Source organism: Pogona vitticeps, chromosome 4 (genome assembly GCF_051106095.1).
Source record: "Pogona vitticeps strain Pit_001003342236 chromosome 4, PviZW2.1, whole genome shotgun sequence".
Taxonomy (NCBI): domain Eukaryota; kingdom Metazoa; phylum Chordata; class Lepidosauria; order Squamata; family Agamidae; genus Pogona; species Pogona vitticeps.
This window is the reverse complement of record NC_135786.1, coordinates 53,192,613-53,208,968: the sequence shown is the minus strand read 5'-3', so window position 1 is coordinate 53,208,968 and position 16,356 is coordinate 53,192,613. Positions and strand designations below refer to the sequence as shown.

Below are 16,356 nucleotides of genomic sequence, written 5' to 3'. Positions count from 1 at the left end.
AACCCTTTCAAGCATACATTAGCCCATTCTGTTTTCCCTTATTTTACACAAGAGGGAGTTAAAATGTTGCTTCAGTACAAAATTTGGTTTTACCTTTTTAAATTCAGTTTAGTAAGAAATCAGTTCTGTTGTCCAGTATTATTGTCAGACCAGAAAAAACTACAACTGTATTGCTTTAAACCCAGCTGATTCTTTATTGATCTTCTTTTACTGAATTTCAGCAAACTGCCTACTAGGTTATATCTAAAGTTCATATTCATTTGGACTTACACAAAATGTATTCTATCTTGAAAGAAGGTGCTTCTGTTTCTAACTGAAAAGCTGTCCCAGGTCTTTATGGAGACATTTTAAATGCCATACCCCTGTGCATGGGCATGCCTTTTACTTAAGGCTTTAAAGGGGCTGGGGGAATAGCAGCCTACACGTTTCCCAAAGTTGTTCCTGTCACAGTTTAACAAAGTGTCTGAAGTTCTGTGTTCACATTTTCAATGTGAGCAGCTCTCCTGACCTGTTCTTTTCTCAATATTTTGTAGCTGGAGCCATCTGAAGTGGACCAAGACTCACAGTCTCATGCTAGTGTGTCTTGGGTTGTTGAGCCCAAGCAGGATTCCAAGAGGACCGTCAGCACTAAGTATGAGACTACTATCTTCTGAAAACAAATCCTGCATCCATCCAGTCTAACTGTGCCTTTGCAGTCTGATCTGTCTGCTCTTCTAAACCCTTCCTTCCGCTCATTGCTGGGACTAGGTGTGGCACCATCAGAGGCAGCAACACTAGGATACCATAGACTAAACAGCTTTTTGTATCTGATTTGATTTCTACTGAACACTGTGAATTGAATTCTCCTAATGGAAACAAGGGTTAACTCACTGAAAGTGCCACCTGTTTTAGATGTCTGAGAGGTGGGAGAACAAAGCCTATGGGAGTGGAATATATGGATTTGGGAAACCACCTGATATTTCTTGACTTTCATTTTGACACTGTGAATTTGTGGGGTGAAACAACACTCTGTAGGCCTTTTCTATTTAGCATCTTGGACTGTTCTACAACTATGATCTCATATGTATATGCTGTCACAACCTAGATTTATACCTCCACACTGAGCTATGGCCACAAACTGTTCCAACAACGATCACTCTTTTACGTATAATCTCAGAAGACACTAATCACTGTGATACTGCTTGCAAATCTCTTACCATATTTCCTTGCATGGATACTGCTCACAATTTTTGCTCCCCCTTGACACCTTGAATGCATGGTATAATATAAAAGTCTGCTAGGCAATGTGACCACTCCTATTACATTTCCTTTTTTTCCCACTAGGAGTCAGGTTTGGTATATAGAAGAGACTGCCCAACAGATAATTTCAGCTACCCATTATGCAATTGTTTTCATCTCCACTAGGCCTTTTTATTCAGGGTAATCATTCAGCTAACAAATATCATTCTGAATCATATTTCTCTGGATTGCATTTAAATGGAACCTTTCAAAGGCACATGTCCTCTTTGTGGGCAGAGACTGACAGTGAGGACTGTTTTAGATAAATACAGAAATAGAGGGGTGGACTAGGTTTGCTGTATTTCACAATTTTTCTTCAAAGGCAGAACATGTTCTACATTCTATGCAGAACAGTGCTCCTCTATAATCTGTTACATGTGACACACTCAGTTATCCATGTATCTGGCAGTCATCAATCTCCAAGCCGGCCAACAGTCTGTGCTACTTGACTTACCATATCCTTAAAGGCATACTTTACTCAGCTCCTTAAAACGGAGATTGTAAGGGAATGGCAAATTTTGATTTGATCGTCTTCAGATACTAATATTAAGCCCAATCTGTTAAATGTGATATTTTTGTCCACACTGGAAACAGAAATTATCTTACTGGACAAAAATCTGAAACAACATTTTGTCCTTACAGGTGAAATCTGTTCCTTGGCAGAATAGGTTGCAATTAGGTACAGCTACAGCAATTAAATGCCTTTGCTTGTCTAGACCAGTGGTTCTTAACCTTTGTTACTCGGATGTTTTTGAACTGCAACTCCCAGAAACCCCAGCCAGCACAGTTGGTGGTTAAGGCTTCTGGGAGTTGCAGTCCAAAACTCCTGAGTAACCCAAGGTTAAGAACCAGTGGTCTAGACTACAATAGATGGCATGTTTACATGTGGAGTTTGCTCAGTGACAACAGAAATGTAATAATGTATTGTAAATTAGATTCTCTTTAGTTTTGGGCTCTGAAGCTTTCTGTAATACAGATTTCTACATTTAATGCAGACTTGTAGCTACTTGTGCTTCTTTCTTGAAATCTCATTCAAGACAACACAGTAGACTTTTCCAAAACAATCGAAGAGATCATTTGAAATGTTACATTATTTTGTTCTCAAGTTTGATGGCCACACTTCTAAAAGAAATTCAAAAAGTAAATCATTTGTTCTTGTATCTAAATAGTTTAAATTGGACATATGAGCTTCATATTTGTATCCTGGGGGGATATGAAAACTAAGCATGGAGGTCTGTTCCCTCCCACCAGAACCAGCCTGGTCCCCACTCACTGGGCTTTACATGTCCGTCATTGGTAACATCGCACCAGTCGCAGAATAGCCAGCCGGCACTTCCCTGCCTCCCTATGCTGCTGGCCACAACAGCAAGGAGGCGGGATGACAAGTCTTCCCACTCAATGTATTCGCGAAGGCTTTCACAGCTGGGATCTAATGGTTGTTGTGGGTTTTTTGGACTCTTTGGCCATGTTCTGAAGGTTGTTCTTCCTGATGTTTCGCCAGTCTCTGTGGCCGGCATCTTCAGAGGACTGCACTCTGTGCTCTGCTGTCCTCTGAAGATGCCAGCCACAGAGACTGGCAAAACGTTAGGTAGAACAACCTTCAGAAAACGGCCAAAGAGTCCGAAAAACCTACAACAACCATCTTCCCACTCAGTTGCTAAGTGGTCAGCAACACAGGGAAGTGGGGAAGCACTGGCCAAGCTACTTGCGTGATTGGCGTGCTGTTACTGACAATGGCATCATGTGTGTCACGAAGCCCAGTGAATTGACCAGCCGGTTCTAGGAGGACTGAAAGGGCCCAGCCATCTGTGATGGCAATGCTCATATCCATCTCCCTTGGGAGACAAATACAAATACAGTGGTGCCTCGCATAGCGACGTTAATTCGTTCCGCAAAAATCGCTGCAGAACGAAAATGTCGCTATGCGATGTATCCCATCTCTAGTTTAAATGTTCTCCTGATTATAACATTTGTAGGAATTACTGGTTCTTTTAAAAACTAAGTAATGTAGTACATGTGCCTTTTAATGGTGAGCTGTCCAGGAAGAATCAAAACATTCTGTTATTAATAGCAGGCTTTTACCACACAACAAATACAAGGCCATGATTCTTAACTTTTCCATCACTGTAATTGTACACTTCCATCAGTTGTTTTATATGAATGAAATCACTCATTCCCTATTTTTCTTTCCATTAATATTGTCCCCATTCTTTTGCCTTCTGCCAAGCTGAACTGCAGACACCCACGTTCAACCAATGGAAATGTAGTAAAGGGTCAAATCACTAAGAAGCAGTGAAACCCTGGCGGTATGAAGATCAACACCCGTCTCTGGGATGTGTCCTTGGCTGCTCATTAAGGACTTCCAGAGTTGAGTGAAAAGGGATTCCAACCACAAGCTGACTAAAAAGCAGCATATGTTTCTAGCAGGAGAATTGAAACATCTGAGGTTAACAGACTTGTGCCATGTGTTCTATATTTAAATGCAGTGATCTTGTGAAATCTATACCTTTCAGCACAGTATTGGTGGACGTGGAGAATCCTAACTGCTAAAAGGAAACATGAAAATGCCTGTCTTGCAACATAGGTTAAGAAGATACCAGAATATTCAACAATATATTTTTACTTTGGCTTGGATGAGGAGTAGACAAATTCCTAAGTTGCTGCAATATTAAACTTTTGAAGGTACAGGCCATCTAGACTGATAATTACAATCTTCAGACCTGCATAAACATTTACAAGAGAAATGGGGCATTGTGATTAAAATTACTAATAGTTTTTTTGTGTGACAATTACTGAACAAAGCCTGCTATGTTCCTGTTTTAAGTGCAGATAAATGTTATAATTGCAGTATTTCTTTTCTATTAAAAGTTACCACCTTCTGATTGTAAATACAGATAACTGTACTGTAGCTCCTTGTATCTCACTCCTGTACCATATTTTTTAAAAACTGTGTTGTGCCCTGATGGTTTTAGGTTTTTAAGAAGTTTATTCACTGATTAGCACTTTTATACTAATTCATAATCGAAATATGCTTAGTATAACAAGTTCAAAGTATCAGATGTGGAGAGATTTTGGGGCATTATGCTACAGCTGTTGGTTTCTTATTCTACTCCACTCAAAAATGACTGCTTCAGGTGAAAGCTATGCTTATAATTATGCTTAATATAAATGATCACAGTCCCAAACACTGGTTTTGTCTATGGCTGTGATTAATGCAACCTTTTATACTCTATCAGAGGACAGATGAGGAAGTGCAAATAATGTGGCAGACTTTTGGTACCCAGCTACTGTGTTAATGGCTTGTTTCAGTTTTCGTTACTGCTGTTATCTTTAAGATGTAATTTAGTCTTATTCCGGTTGATTAAAAGATAGTATAAGAATCAAATTACTCTCCCTGAGGCCTGGATTTGAAAACAATTGGATGAATTATGGAAGTGGAACATACCTTCATATACACATGTGATTGATATGCTTATATTCATATAAATATTACTATCCTGTAATTGTCCTATAAATGCAAATTAAACACTTTGTTAATGAAAGAGGGAATAATCTTAGAATACGGGGGCAAAGGTAGATGGTAAAATCTTTAATAGGTTTCTTCCAGTGATCAGGTGCTTCCATTCTGAGTTTACATGGACTTAGCAATATCTGCCATCTCCTGGCAATAAAAGCCATTCAGGACTTGATCTTTCCTAGGAATTTCACTTATTTCCAGGCTCTAATCAGTTTGGATGCTTCTGCAGTATTTGGAGTTTCTGCCTCTTTGTGGAGTTTGTATAATGAGAAATGTGCCGTAAATTCCTGGCACTGAATATGTTTTAGATCTTGATTTTAAAATCTTGTTTGTTTCCTAGTACCAGCCTATACAGAAATGGTATCATATATTTGAGCTGCTTGTTCCAGTGCTCCATATATTCTCCTTTTCAAAAACAAATCTTGCCATTAGCAAACTTACACTTGTCTTGTTGTGCTCTAGAATAACACTCTAAATCAGTGGTTGCCAATCCAGGTTACCCAGGTGTTCTTGGACCACAATTCCCAAAAGTCTTCACTACTAGCTGTGCTGGCCAGGCCTCCTGGGAGTTGCAGTGCAAGAACACCTGGGTCACCTAAGGTTGAGAACCACTGTTCTAGATGCTAAGGAGTAGCTGCTTATTTCAAGTTCATATTATCTCTTTCTTCTGTATGGGTTATATATTATTTTGACTCATACAAATTAACCTCTAGATATCCTTAGCTTGAGAGGAAATTCTTATTTGAATTTAAGGTACATGACAATTGTACCCTGCCCCCTCCAGGAGACAGATTTTAGAGTAGACGCAGGTGGTAAGCTGTGCTGTTCCTGCAGACCAGATATCTAATGGTACCTCACTTTTGAAAGAAACTTCACATGTGAAATTAAAATGGGTTGAATTATATTTCACTCACTCATTGTCTCCTTTTGCATGATCAGTATGAATGTTGTATCAAGATTTTCTGCCATGCTTACACCTCAAGAGGGCAAGTAGATTCTTGGCAACAGGCAGTTTGGTTTACAGTGTAGACATTTTTAAAATAATTGTGATGTATGGCAGTGGGACTGATTTGTAATAAAAATGTTATTTAATCTGTCTTTGTATTTTGATACTTGAATGATTCCTTTTTATTTCCTGTATATAAAAACTGTTAATCTTTTTTTGTGGTACCAAACATAACCAATCTGTGCAACAACATAGACTGACCTCACTACAACAAGGCGAGATTGTAAATATTCCTGGGCTTCCAGCAGTCGTTTTGTTGTTTGTTTGTTTTTCATAATTGTATGACTTAGAACAGACTAAATTAATAAAATTAGATATCTCTGTATGAGTTTCTTTGGTATGAGTCATGGTTGTTAATACATTCCTTTGAAATCAGTTAAGACTTCTTCCAGGAACCAAGTCTTACCTTCCTCAGAATATGCATCAGCTGGTCTAAATGACAAAAACAACATTTTGAGCTGTTTAAAGGTTTACTGCAGCAAACGTGGCATTGTCAGTTGGTGTTTGTGTAACTGTGCACTTCATCTTCAATAGTCCAGCTGCACAAGTGTGCTAGATCCCATATCACAGTGCAGGACAGCTGTTCTGTTGGTCACACTGGACTTTGAACTGCCATACAGTTTGAGCAATTGCCAGGTGTCATCTCCCCTCTCCCTGCCGTCATGTGCTCTGCTCATCTGAGATAGTTAACAGGAAACAGTACCTGGATTAGCCATTCCCTGAGGAAGCAGCAGTTTCTTCAATATCCCTGAGTAGTAGGGACCAAACACCTGTCTGTTGTGATTAATCAAATTACCAAACCTCTGGCCAACATCCAGTAGTTCTTCCTGAATAGGAGCAAGTCCATGGGGTAGATTCTTAGAGATCTTGCCACCAGGAGCCAAACAATGCCTCAGGAAAGTTTGGATCCGCTGCTCTGTAGGAAACAAATAGATTTGGAAACAGACCTGATTGCTGTAGTTATCTTCCCATTTGCCCACCCCTCAGTAGGCTGAACACTGCAAAGGCTGGTAGAATAATGAAGATGAATGGCAAGGACTACAACCATTTCTTAGACTAAGTGGGTAGTGAAGTGAAACTATGAAAGATGTTAGCAAAACGATTTAAAAATATGGTTTGTGACCACTGTCTTAAGCTGATCACAACAGGATTCACAACTTGAAAGCACGTAGCAAGCGTTTCACCAGCCATATAACTCTCAAACAGAATAAGTAATTAACATTGTCTAAACAATGCCCTATACCCTGTTGACATTTTTGTTATCACTGATTATGGAAATGTAAGAACTCATTTAATCTTTAAACTTATATACTTCCCAATAATGCGAAATATATAATCTGGGTGGCTAACAACCAACACATATAAACTACAGATAATACAGTACCAATTATAAACACTGAAAAAAAATTAAAGGACAGGTTACCTACCATAACTAGTTCTTTGAGTGGTCATCTATGAATTCACACATTGAGTTCCTTCACAATGGGTTACACTGTGCACTTTGGAACCTCTTAGGACCTTCCAAAACTTAGAAAAAAATATTTGGATATGCCCTCATACTGCCACACATGCTCCCACCAGTGTGCCAGCCAGTTCCCTCAGTCTGCTAAAAATCTGAAAGAACCATGACAGACTGAGGGGAGGTAGAGCAGATTGTGTGAATTCACAGATGACACTAAAGAACTATAGTTACATTAAGTAACCTGTCCTTCACTGTGATCTCTCTGAACTCACACACTGTGTGACTGCCAAGCTCACACGTCAGTGGGATGTCACACAAGTATTGATTAAATAACCATTCTACTGAAAGAGGCATTTTTCTTGGGCCAGATATCCAGTCTGTAATGTCTGATAAAAGTGGAAGGTTGCAGCTGTGCGGCTGCTTTAAAAATGTCTGGGATACGTACACCTTAGAGAAATTAATGCCATGGCTTGTGTTGAATGCACCCCAGGTGTGGTTGGGGGTGGTTTATTAGCCAGCTGATAGCAAAGGAAAATAGTATTGACCACCCATTTTGATCATCTTTGCAGTGAGGTATATTGTCCCTTCTGTTACCTCTTATAGCAAATAAAAAGGTCTATTTGAGTGTCTGAAACTTCATTCTAGAGATATAGAAGGCCAGGACTTTATGTACATTAAGTATGTGGAGAGATTTTTCTACACTGGACACTGGGGATGAAAAAAATGTTGGAAGGACCAACAGTTGGTTTAAATGAAAGTCAGATATCACTTTGGAAAGAAGAGATCCATATAAAAAGAGCTACTTTATCTCTAGAAAATTGGAGGAAGGCTGGACCACAATGTAAGGCACTCAACTGGCTTGCTTTTTGAGCAGATATCTGCCACCAAAAAAAGTCTTTTAAGAAAGAAGGCAACAATCTGCTGTGCTAAAGGCTCAAACTGTGGTTTCGTTAGCTGGGAAAGGGTGACAAATAAGGATCACTGAGAGGGTCAGGGGTCATATATTAGGATGTGCATCATTAAGGCATTTCAGGAACTTAACAGGTCAGTAAAGACACCTGCAGCTGTAGAGCCAAAGGGTTGGCAAGCTAATGGCAGCTAGAAGATTGAACGGACAAGGTACCAAACCTTGCCATTCAATATTCTGGTCAAGAGTGGATGTGTTGTCTAGAGCCATGCTTGCATTCTGACAGTTTCAGTGTTGACGGTTTCAGTGCTGAGGGCTTTAAGCATCTGGTTGGGGAACTCTCGCTGCTGGTTGTTTGCCATGTTTAGACTTAGTACCTTAAGTGTCTCAAGATGGAAAAAAGGAATCAGATTTCAGAATGGAATGGTGCTTTGAGGTTTCTGGATGCTTTGGGGACCAAGAAACCATGTGTCAAGTCAGTGAAGGAGACCTGATACAGACGAAGCATTCAATGTTGACAGGATGAGGAGAATGCCATAAGCACTGAGCTGAAGTATGTAAAATTGGATGGATCATGTCTGAAATTTGTGGATTCATTGCATGATGGTGAAGTCTGTGAAATGAGGCAAACTGCTCCTAGAAAGGTGATGGGCATGGCTACTCCGACCTGGATAATAATAGTAGTAATGACACAGCTCAGTTACATGTGGAGAAACAGTCTTACTTTTAGCTCCAGCAAGTGAGAAGATGCTTGAGACCTTTCTCAGGGTTGAGGGGGTTCTGGGTTGGCCATGACTGGAACAGGCACAGGAAGAAGCTTCTCAAGAGCTCTTTTTGGCAGAAAGCCCCACTCTGGGGAATGGCCATGTAGGGAGGCCTGTTAACAGTCCTCAAACATGTCAGATTCTGAAGCTGAATCTAGGTAAGCCATGACATCTTTCTGAATGTAAATCACCCGGTGCAGAGTTTTTTTAGAGGAGATTGTAGCCTTGGATTTTTAGCCTTGGACTTAGCTGAAGTTCAGAGTTCTGAGGATCAGAGGGTTTCTGCTTCCCTTTCTTAGACAGTTTGGAAGTTTTCGATGTCAACTCTTTCAATGTTGAGGGAGACATTGGGTGTTGTGGTGAATTTAAAACTTCCAAAGCTAAAGGTGATTGGATGGAGTGAGCCATAGGCCCCAGCATATGTTGAGCAGTATCGGCAGAAGCCAGCTGGTCTGCCAATACGTATATATATTCTGGAGGTGCATCAGAACAAAGAAGCTCCATTGTCTGAATCTTTATTTTGGCAGCACCTATTTTTGAGGCTGCCGGAGGAGAAGTAACCACAATAGAGTCAATTGCCTGGAGAAATTTCTCCCAGAGGTAGGAGAGAAGGCAGGACTGGTGATTCTTAAGCGCCGTTATTGAAAATTTATTACAAACTTGGCATTGCTGGTTTTGGTGTCTTTCCCCCAGGGAGTACAAACACTTAGCTTGTCCATCAGACACTGGGATTTTATTCTTACATTTGACACACCTTTTGAAGGAACCTGAAGCAGCCATAAACAGGTTGAATAAAAGGAAGAACTGAGGAAAAGTAAACATTTTTTTTAAAAAAATACAGGAATAAAGAATTAAGACACTTAGTAAATATTAACTTTGAGGAGGAAAAAACAGCAGCAGACAATGAGGCAGAAAATTTGAAAGGCTCTGAATGGGAAGCTGAGATGCTCACTTTTCAGTGAAGGAACAGGAACCGAGATGAACAAAACAAATCTTGTGTTTTTTATTTTGGCCCCTACTCTGGAATAAAATGCTGACAGTTATGCCAGGCTCCTTCTCTCCTTATGTTTAGAAAGACAGTAAAGACTGAATTATTTAACGCTGCCTTTAGTAATTGACTGCAGGATGCTGTCCATACCAATTTTTTCTTTATTTTAATTTTAAATTTTTATACTTATTCATATTTATAGTTATAATTATTGTCAGTTGTATCACCATATTGTTTCTGAATGTATTTTTAAGTTTTAATCTTCTGAAGACCACCCAGTGTAGTGTTTGTGTAATGGGGCAGTATATAAATCAAATAAATAAAATAAATAGAAATATTTTGAGATTTTTTGGGGGGAATATTTTGATAGTTCTAAAGTTTTCTTATAAATTAGAATGCTCTCCTATAAATATTATTTGCCTCCCTAAATCCAAGCATATATGGAAATACACGTATAAAATGCAAGCACAAAATAGGGTTTTAAATATTGTTCATGATCAACAGGATAGAATTAAAATCAATGCTCATACAGCCTATCCTACACATATCCAAGAATATGTGATATTAAATATATTATCACAATTATAACTCACCAATTAGAATCCGCACTGCATTATCCTTATCTACAAGGCTCTTTAATTGGCCTTTAAGCACAGCAGAATTGTCAGCTGTAAGAGCAGGATACCCCAACTGATGGAGTATTCTATTTATTTCCTGATGTATTTGATTGCTGATGTCCAGTAAAGCATCTTCTAACCTAAAGCATGAATAAATGGCAGACAGTCACTGTGTGTGCTCCTTGAGACTAAACATGGAGGCTCTCATGATAGCAAAAAGGAGTCAGTTTACTGTATTTTCATAGAATCCATGTAAAATATCTGTTGTCAGGAGTAAAAGTGGGAAATAACTAGCCTATAACATTATTTACAAATTATACCTCTTCCCACAGTTTTAACTCTTTCACTCCATATTGTACTCCTGGTCATCCTGTTCTCTATGCCCTTTGCATAATTAAAAGACATGATTTTGATGCTAAACCAATTAAAGCATGACTGTCAGTCCATTTAGTGTAGCTCACATCCTCATTTTAAAACTTGGAAAGGATGTGAGCTACACTAAATGGACTGACATCAAAGTTAGTTCAGCCTAACCTGCTATTTATCTCTCCTGACCAGACTATCCTACTAGAGCCCTGCTGCCTTCAACTCAAGATTGTACCCTACATAAGGGTGGAGGGAAACCTACTACTACTTTTAAACATTTTTCTTCATATATTTATTCATGACATCTTAAGGGAACCACTACTTCAGGAAATTTCCAAAGTTTAATATATACATAAAAATAATCATGGTGCCTGAACCTTTTCAGTATTTGTATACTCACTGTTGTTAGCTTTAATATTGTACAGTGGTGCCTCGCAAGACAATGTTAATTCATTCCGCGAAAATCACTGTTTTGCGAAAACATCATCTTGCGAAATGCGGTTCCCTAATGGAATGCATTGAAATCTATTTAATGCGTTCCAATGGGGAAAAATCGTTGCCATTTTGCAAAAATTGCCCATAGGAAAACCGTTTTGCAAAGCACGGATCAGCTGTCAAAATCGCTGTCTTGCGAAAATCGGTCCCGAAAACACCCATTTTGTGAAGCACAGACCTACCTGTCGAAATAGTCGTTTTGCGAAAACGGTCCCGGGAAAAAAAACGTCTTGCGAAGCACGGACCGAAACATCATCCAGCAAAAATCGCCCATAGGGAAAACCATTTTGCAAAGTGCTATAGCGATCGCAAAAACTCATCGTCTTGCGAATAAACCATTTTGCAAGGTAATCGTCTAGCGAGGCACCACTGTATTTTAATGATATAAGCCACCCTGGGTCCTTTTAAGGAGAAAGGTGGGGTATGCATGTATGCATAAACAAACAAACAAAACAAACAGCCTTCTACAGGTAAAAAAAACAAGCTGAAAACCAAAGCATTCCAACAAATACTAAGACAACGGAGATTAAAACAAACCATTCAATTACTCCACGAAATCCTTTCTTAACAAAAGGCCAGAGCAAAATATGCCTTCAGAGTTGTTCTAAATGGCTTGTTGGTTGTTCTGTTTTGCAGATTGCCATTTATGTAAACTTCGTCCAGCTGGACACCTTTTTGAATGTCTTTCTCTCAGTGCTTAGGGAGATGCCACTTCCTAGTGTTTACAAGCCTGTCAGAAGTATAATGTTAACCCCGAAAATCGAGGCAATTCTCCGGCAGAGGCAGCAGACTAAGACACGAGACAACCAGCTGTATAGAATGCCAATTATTTATTAGATTACACAGCTAGGGCCCAATCTCTTAAAAGCAGAGACGAGCCCCGAAACACGGGTGCATGGATGTTTTATAGGAATACACACAAAGGGCCATAAACAGTTAGATTCTGATTGGTGTCCTGAACCCGAAACTTTGGATCTCTATGCCCATTGGCCCTAGATGTTCTGTGGGTCTGACTTATTGGCTGTACCTGAATGTGTATATGATACGCATGCCCCCTTGGCCTTAAGGTTCAGATGGCGACTATGTGTCTGATTTGACAGTACCCAGATATTCGTTTTATCTCTGTCGTTTTGTTTATTGTTGCATTGTATATGGTGGCCTTCAAGTAACAGCTTTTCCCTTGGTGTCAAGTTGGAAGTACCTTAGCTTCCTCCCTACGCATACCAAGGGTGCCAATCATCTCCTTAATTGCCCTCTGAGCAGGCCTGTTGTTTTGGGAAGTGAAAGTTCTGTTCCTTGGGGCGATATCTCTCAGCTAGCAGATGGAAGGCCATTGAGGCCCCATGTGTTTTGATATGCAAGGGTGTGTTTGTAAAGAAGGCTATTGAAGCACTATGTGTTTTGATATGCAAGGGTGTGTTTGTAAAGTTAGCACCCTGGTGTGATTGTGGCAAGAGTCAGAAGAGATCTAAGTCAGGGTCAGTCTACAGTAAAAGCAGTTTCTAAGTTTTGATACAGATGTTTCTAATACAGATACAGATACATTCAGATACATAAAGTTACACAAGTATTCATGTGCAAGACGTTACAATAATTAAGTTGTATTGAAACTAAATACAATTGCTGCGTTGTGGAAGAAGCAATGGGAATAAAAGCGGTGCATGGAGTGAGATATAATAATAATAAAATGCTTATTTGTTAACCCTAGAATGGGCGGCCTTCAATACTGAGCATGGATCTGGGACAGACTTTTAAGGGCATGTCAGGGTGAGTGAAAATAGTCCTTCACGTAGCTTGGTCCTAAACAGTTTCTTCATAGATGAAAATTAAAATTTGCACTTCAGATTGCATCTTTATGGGATTGCACTCCTCTGAAGGGCAGGAAATTCTCCTGGTTTCTGCGCTAACGAAAAAGTACAGGCTGGGACTGTTCTAACATGCTGTACATGGGGCTGCCTCTGAATGTGGTTCATAAACATTGACAGATATAGAATGCAGCCCTTCTAAGTACTAGCAGAGGCACAGTACCAGCTCGATAAGCCTAAAACTCATGTCATTCACATCTATCTGTTGTCAGGATGTTAATATAATTCAACACTATGAATGTTCACTACCAATGTTAATCGTGCCATTGTTATATTGGAGGCTCATTACCAGGTATTACTATGCAACTGTCAATTTTTATTTCCCATTCTACTTGGTCCCACTCCATCCCTATACCACATAAACTATACATAAATCTGTGGCCCAAACACTGTATTTCTGTGTCTGAAGAGGAGCATGGTAATCCATTAAAGCTTATACTGAAATACATCTGTTAATTTTAAAGGTGCCATACTTTTCTTGTTTATGTATGTTTGCTTTTCCTGATGCAGAATGACACAGCCATCTCTCCATAAACATTTTGATTAACTTACCTCGTATCAGGAACTCCTACTAGAAGGGCTTTTGTTATCTGTTTCAGCCTATCTCCATATCCTGCTGTGCTGAACACCCTACTTCCACATGTACTGTTGCTCACTAGCAGAACTGCAGCAATAATGGTTAGCTGACTTACTTCTGCCTGAAGGGCATGCAAACGAGCTTTGTCCATCAACACTGTCTGCAAAGAAATAACAGTATATTCTCCTACAATCACATACAGAAATATCTAACATTTACAACATATCTTATGTGCTAACAAGAAATATAAAGGTATTCTCGTAAGTCTGTAATAGAATCATTGTCTACAGTGGAACTGAGGACATTCTTATTGGGGGTTGTCATCGCACTTGCTTTTACAGGCAAGGGTCTTCAAATAAAGCAAAGCCACTCTTTCTGGCACAGAGAAAAAGGCCTCTTACCTCAGGATAGTCATTTTTTCCAAAATCCCAATGCAACAAGTTCATGTATGCCTGGTTTAGCACAGCTGTAGGACTAGGGATAGATGAGACATTTCTGTCAGCCGTGGGGCAAGAGGAAATAGGTGATCCATTGATCTCAGAGGTGGATGAGGTGGACAGCAAATCAAATGATGATACTTCAGCTGCTGCTTTGCGCAGCCAGTCTGTTGTGCAAACTAGGCCCCCTGAGAAGTAAGAAAGAAGTAACAATTACAAAGAATATATATGTCAGTATACAGTAAGTGTGCAAGCAGAGGCAAGAAAGGATGAACGTGTAGTTTCCTTGTATTTTTCTCCTCTTTTCCTCAGGCTGAACAGAAATGTTGCCAACAAATAACAGTGAAAAATTAAGAGACAATCGATTCTTGATTAAGATACTTTTGAAAATTTTTTAGAAAAATTAAATATTAAATTCTGTTTGTGTGGAGGAAATCTTTGGTGCTTTCCTTTTAGTAATCCACACCTTTTAGTAATCCACACTTGTTCCTCTACCTTCTCCTCTCATTTGAGTATTCTTCTCCCTTTCCCTTCTTTAAGTTTTGGACAGAAGTATTTTCCGCATAGTACCTTTCCCATATTTCCACTAATTACACTTTACACCAAACCATTTTCAAGCCTGTTTTCTGACTCTAATTCTCCCCTTATTCTGCTCGTGAAAATCGCCTCAGATGAGTTCCACATGGCCAATCAATCAATCAGAAGGTCAACCCCAGAACGTCTTCTGCAAGCAGACAGAGTATGCGGTAGCAGAAGCAGAAAAGAGTGGTTACTTACCTGTAGCCATGGTTCTTCTAGTGGTCCTCTGTTAATCCACACAACTGGGTTGTTCTGCCCCTGTGCCGGACCTCTTGGAAGTTTCTAGAGCTTAAAGACATGTGATTAGTGGTGCGTTCCCCCATGGAGCACATGCTCTACCCACCAGAAGTCCCCTCAGTTCCAATAAGAGTCCACTGCTGCCAAAGAGCTATATAAAAGGACGGACAGAGGGGAGGTAGGGCGGGATCTGTGGATTCAAAGAGGACCACTAGAAGAACCATGGTTACAGGTAAGTAACCTCTCTTTCTTCTTCGTGGCCTCTGGGAATGCACACAATTGGGTGACTGGCAAGCTCACTTACTGGATGGTGGGATGTCACGGTAGAAAGGAAGTCAAGACAGCTCTGCCGGAAGCAGCATCCTGCTTTGTCCGGACTTCCAAATGGTAATGTGTCACAAACCTTGATGGATTGGACCATGTAGCTGCATGGCAGATGTGAGGAATGTCAAGCCCACGTTGGAAGGCAGTAGAGGTAGACAGTGCTCTAGCAGAATGAGCTTTCAAGGGTTCAGGTGGTGTTTTACCTGCCAATTGATATGTTAAAGAAATTGTCTGTACAATCCATCTGGCTAACATCTGGGGTAAAGCAGGCGAACCCTTATTAGGGCCATGAAAACAGATAAAAAGATTTGGTGCTTTTCTGAATAATTTGGTTCTGTCAATATAGAAAGCCAAGGAGCATCTGACATTAAGCATGTGGAGCATGCGCTCAATAGGTGTGGAAGGGGATTAAAATAGGGTAGGTAATAACAGTTGATTGAGGTGAAACTCGGAAATAACCTTAGGTAAAAAATATCTGGGTACAGAGTGACCTTGTCCAGATGGAACTGCAAGAAAGGTGGGTCTGATCTGCAAGTTCACTTGCTCGTTTAGCAGATGTAATAGCTACTAAGAATATAGTTTTCAGAGAAAAGGGTTTTAGGTTGGTAGTAGCCAATTGCTCAAAGGGAGGGCCGGTCAGTGCATTGAGTACAAGCTGCAGTGACCATTGAGGAAGAATAGGTTGGCGTGGAGGACATATATTGCAGAGTCTTTTGAGGAATTTCTTCAAAGTTGGGTGGGAAAATAGTCTAGCTGCATTTGAATGAGAAGGTTGGTGGGCTACAATAGCAGAAATATAAACATTCAAGGTGGAATGGGACAGTCCGAGATGAAAAAGATGAAGGATAAAGGTAAGTAAGGTCTTCAAAGAAAAAGGTATTGTAGGTAAGCTGTGAGAATTAGCAAAGGATAGGATTGCTTTCCATTTATTTTGGTA

The 16,356-nt window shown here is 39.9% G+C and overlaps 2 protein-coding genes across 15 annotated transcripts in view; one reads left to right on the top strand and one right to left on the bottom strand.

Annotated features, from left to right (window-relative positions):
• ANKS1A (ankyrin repeat and sterile alpha motif domain containing 1A) overlaps positions 1-6,126 on the top strand; it is a 186,585-nt gene extending 180,459 nt beyond the window's left edge. For 5 of the 11 annotated variants that reach the window (XM_072997401.2, XM_072997400.2, XM_078392696.1 and 2 more), the window contains one exon: positions 534-2,409. In XM_072997401.2, coding sequence (XP_072853502.2) covers positions 534-653 — 120 coding nt within the window. In that variant the 3' untranslated portion in view covers positions 654-2,409. Of the gene's footprint in view, positions 1-533; positions 2,410-3,505 lie in introns of those variants that run through there. The other 6 variants (XM_072997404.2, XM_072997402.2, XM_078392699.1 and 3 more) reach the window with 2 other exon arrangements.
• The window catches only part of TCP11 (t-complex 11), a 29,519-nt gene continuing 16,770 nt past the window's right edge, over positions 3,608-16,356 (bottom strand). For all 4 annotated transcript variants that reach the window (XM_020796163.3, XM_078392703.1, XM_072997406.2 and 1 more), the window contains 4 exons: positions 14,244-14,467; positions 13,818-14,002; positions 10,516-10,679; positions 3,608-6,717 (listed from right to left, as the gene is read on the bottom strand). In XM_020796163.3, coding sequence (XP_020651822.2) covers positions 6,488-6,717; positions 10,516-10,679; positions 13,818-14,002; positions 14,244-14,467 — 803 coding nt within the window. In that variant the 3' untranslated portion in view covers positions 3,608-6,487. The remainder of the gene's footprint in view (positions 6,718-10,515; positions 10,680-13,817; positions 14,003-14,243; positions 14,468-16,356) is intronic.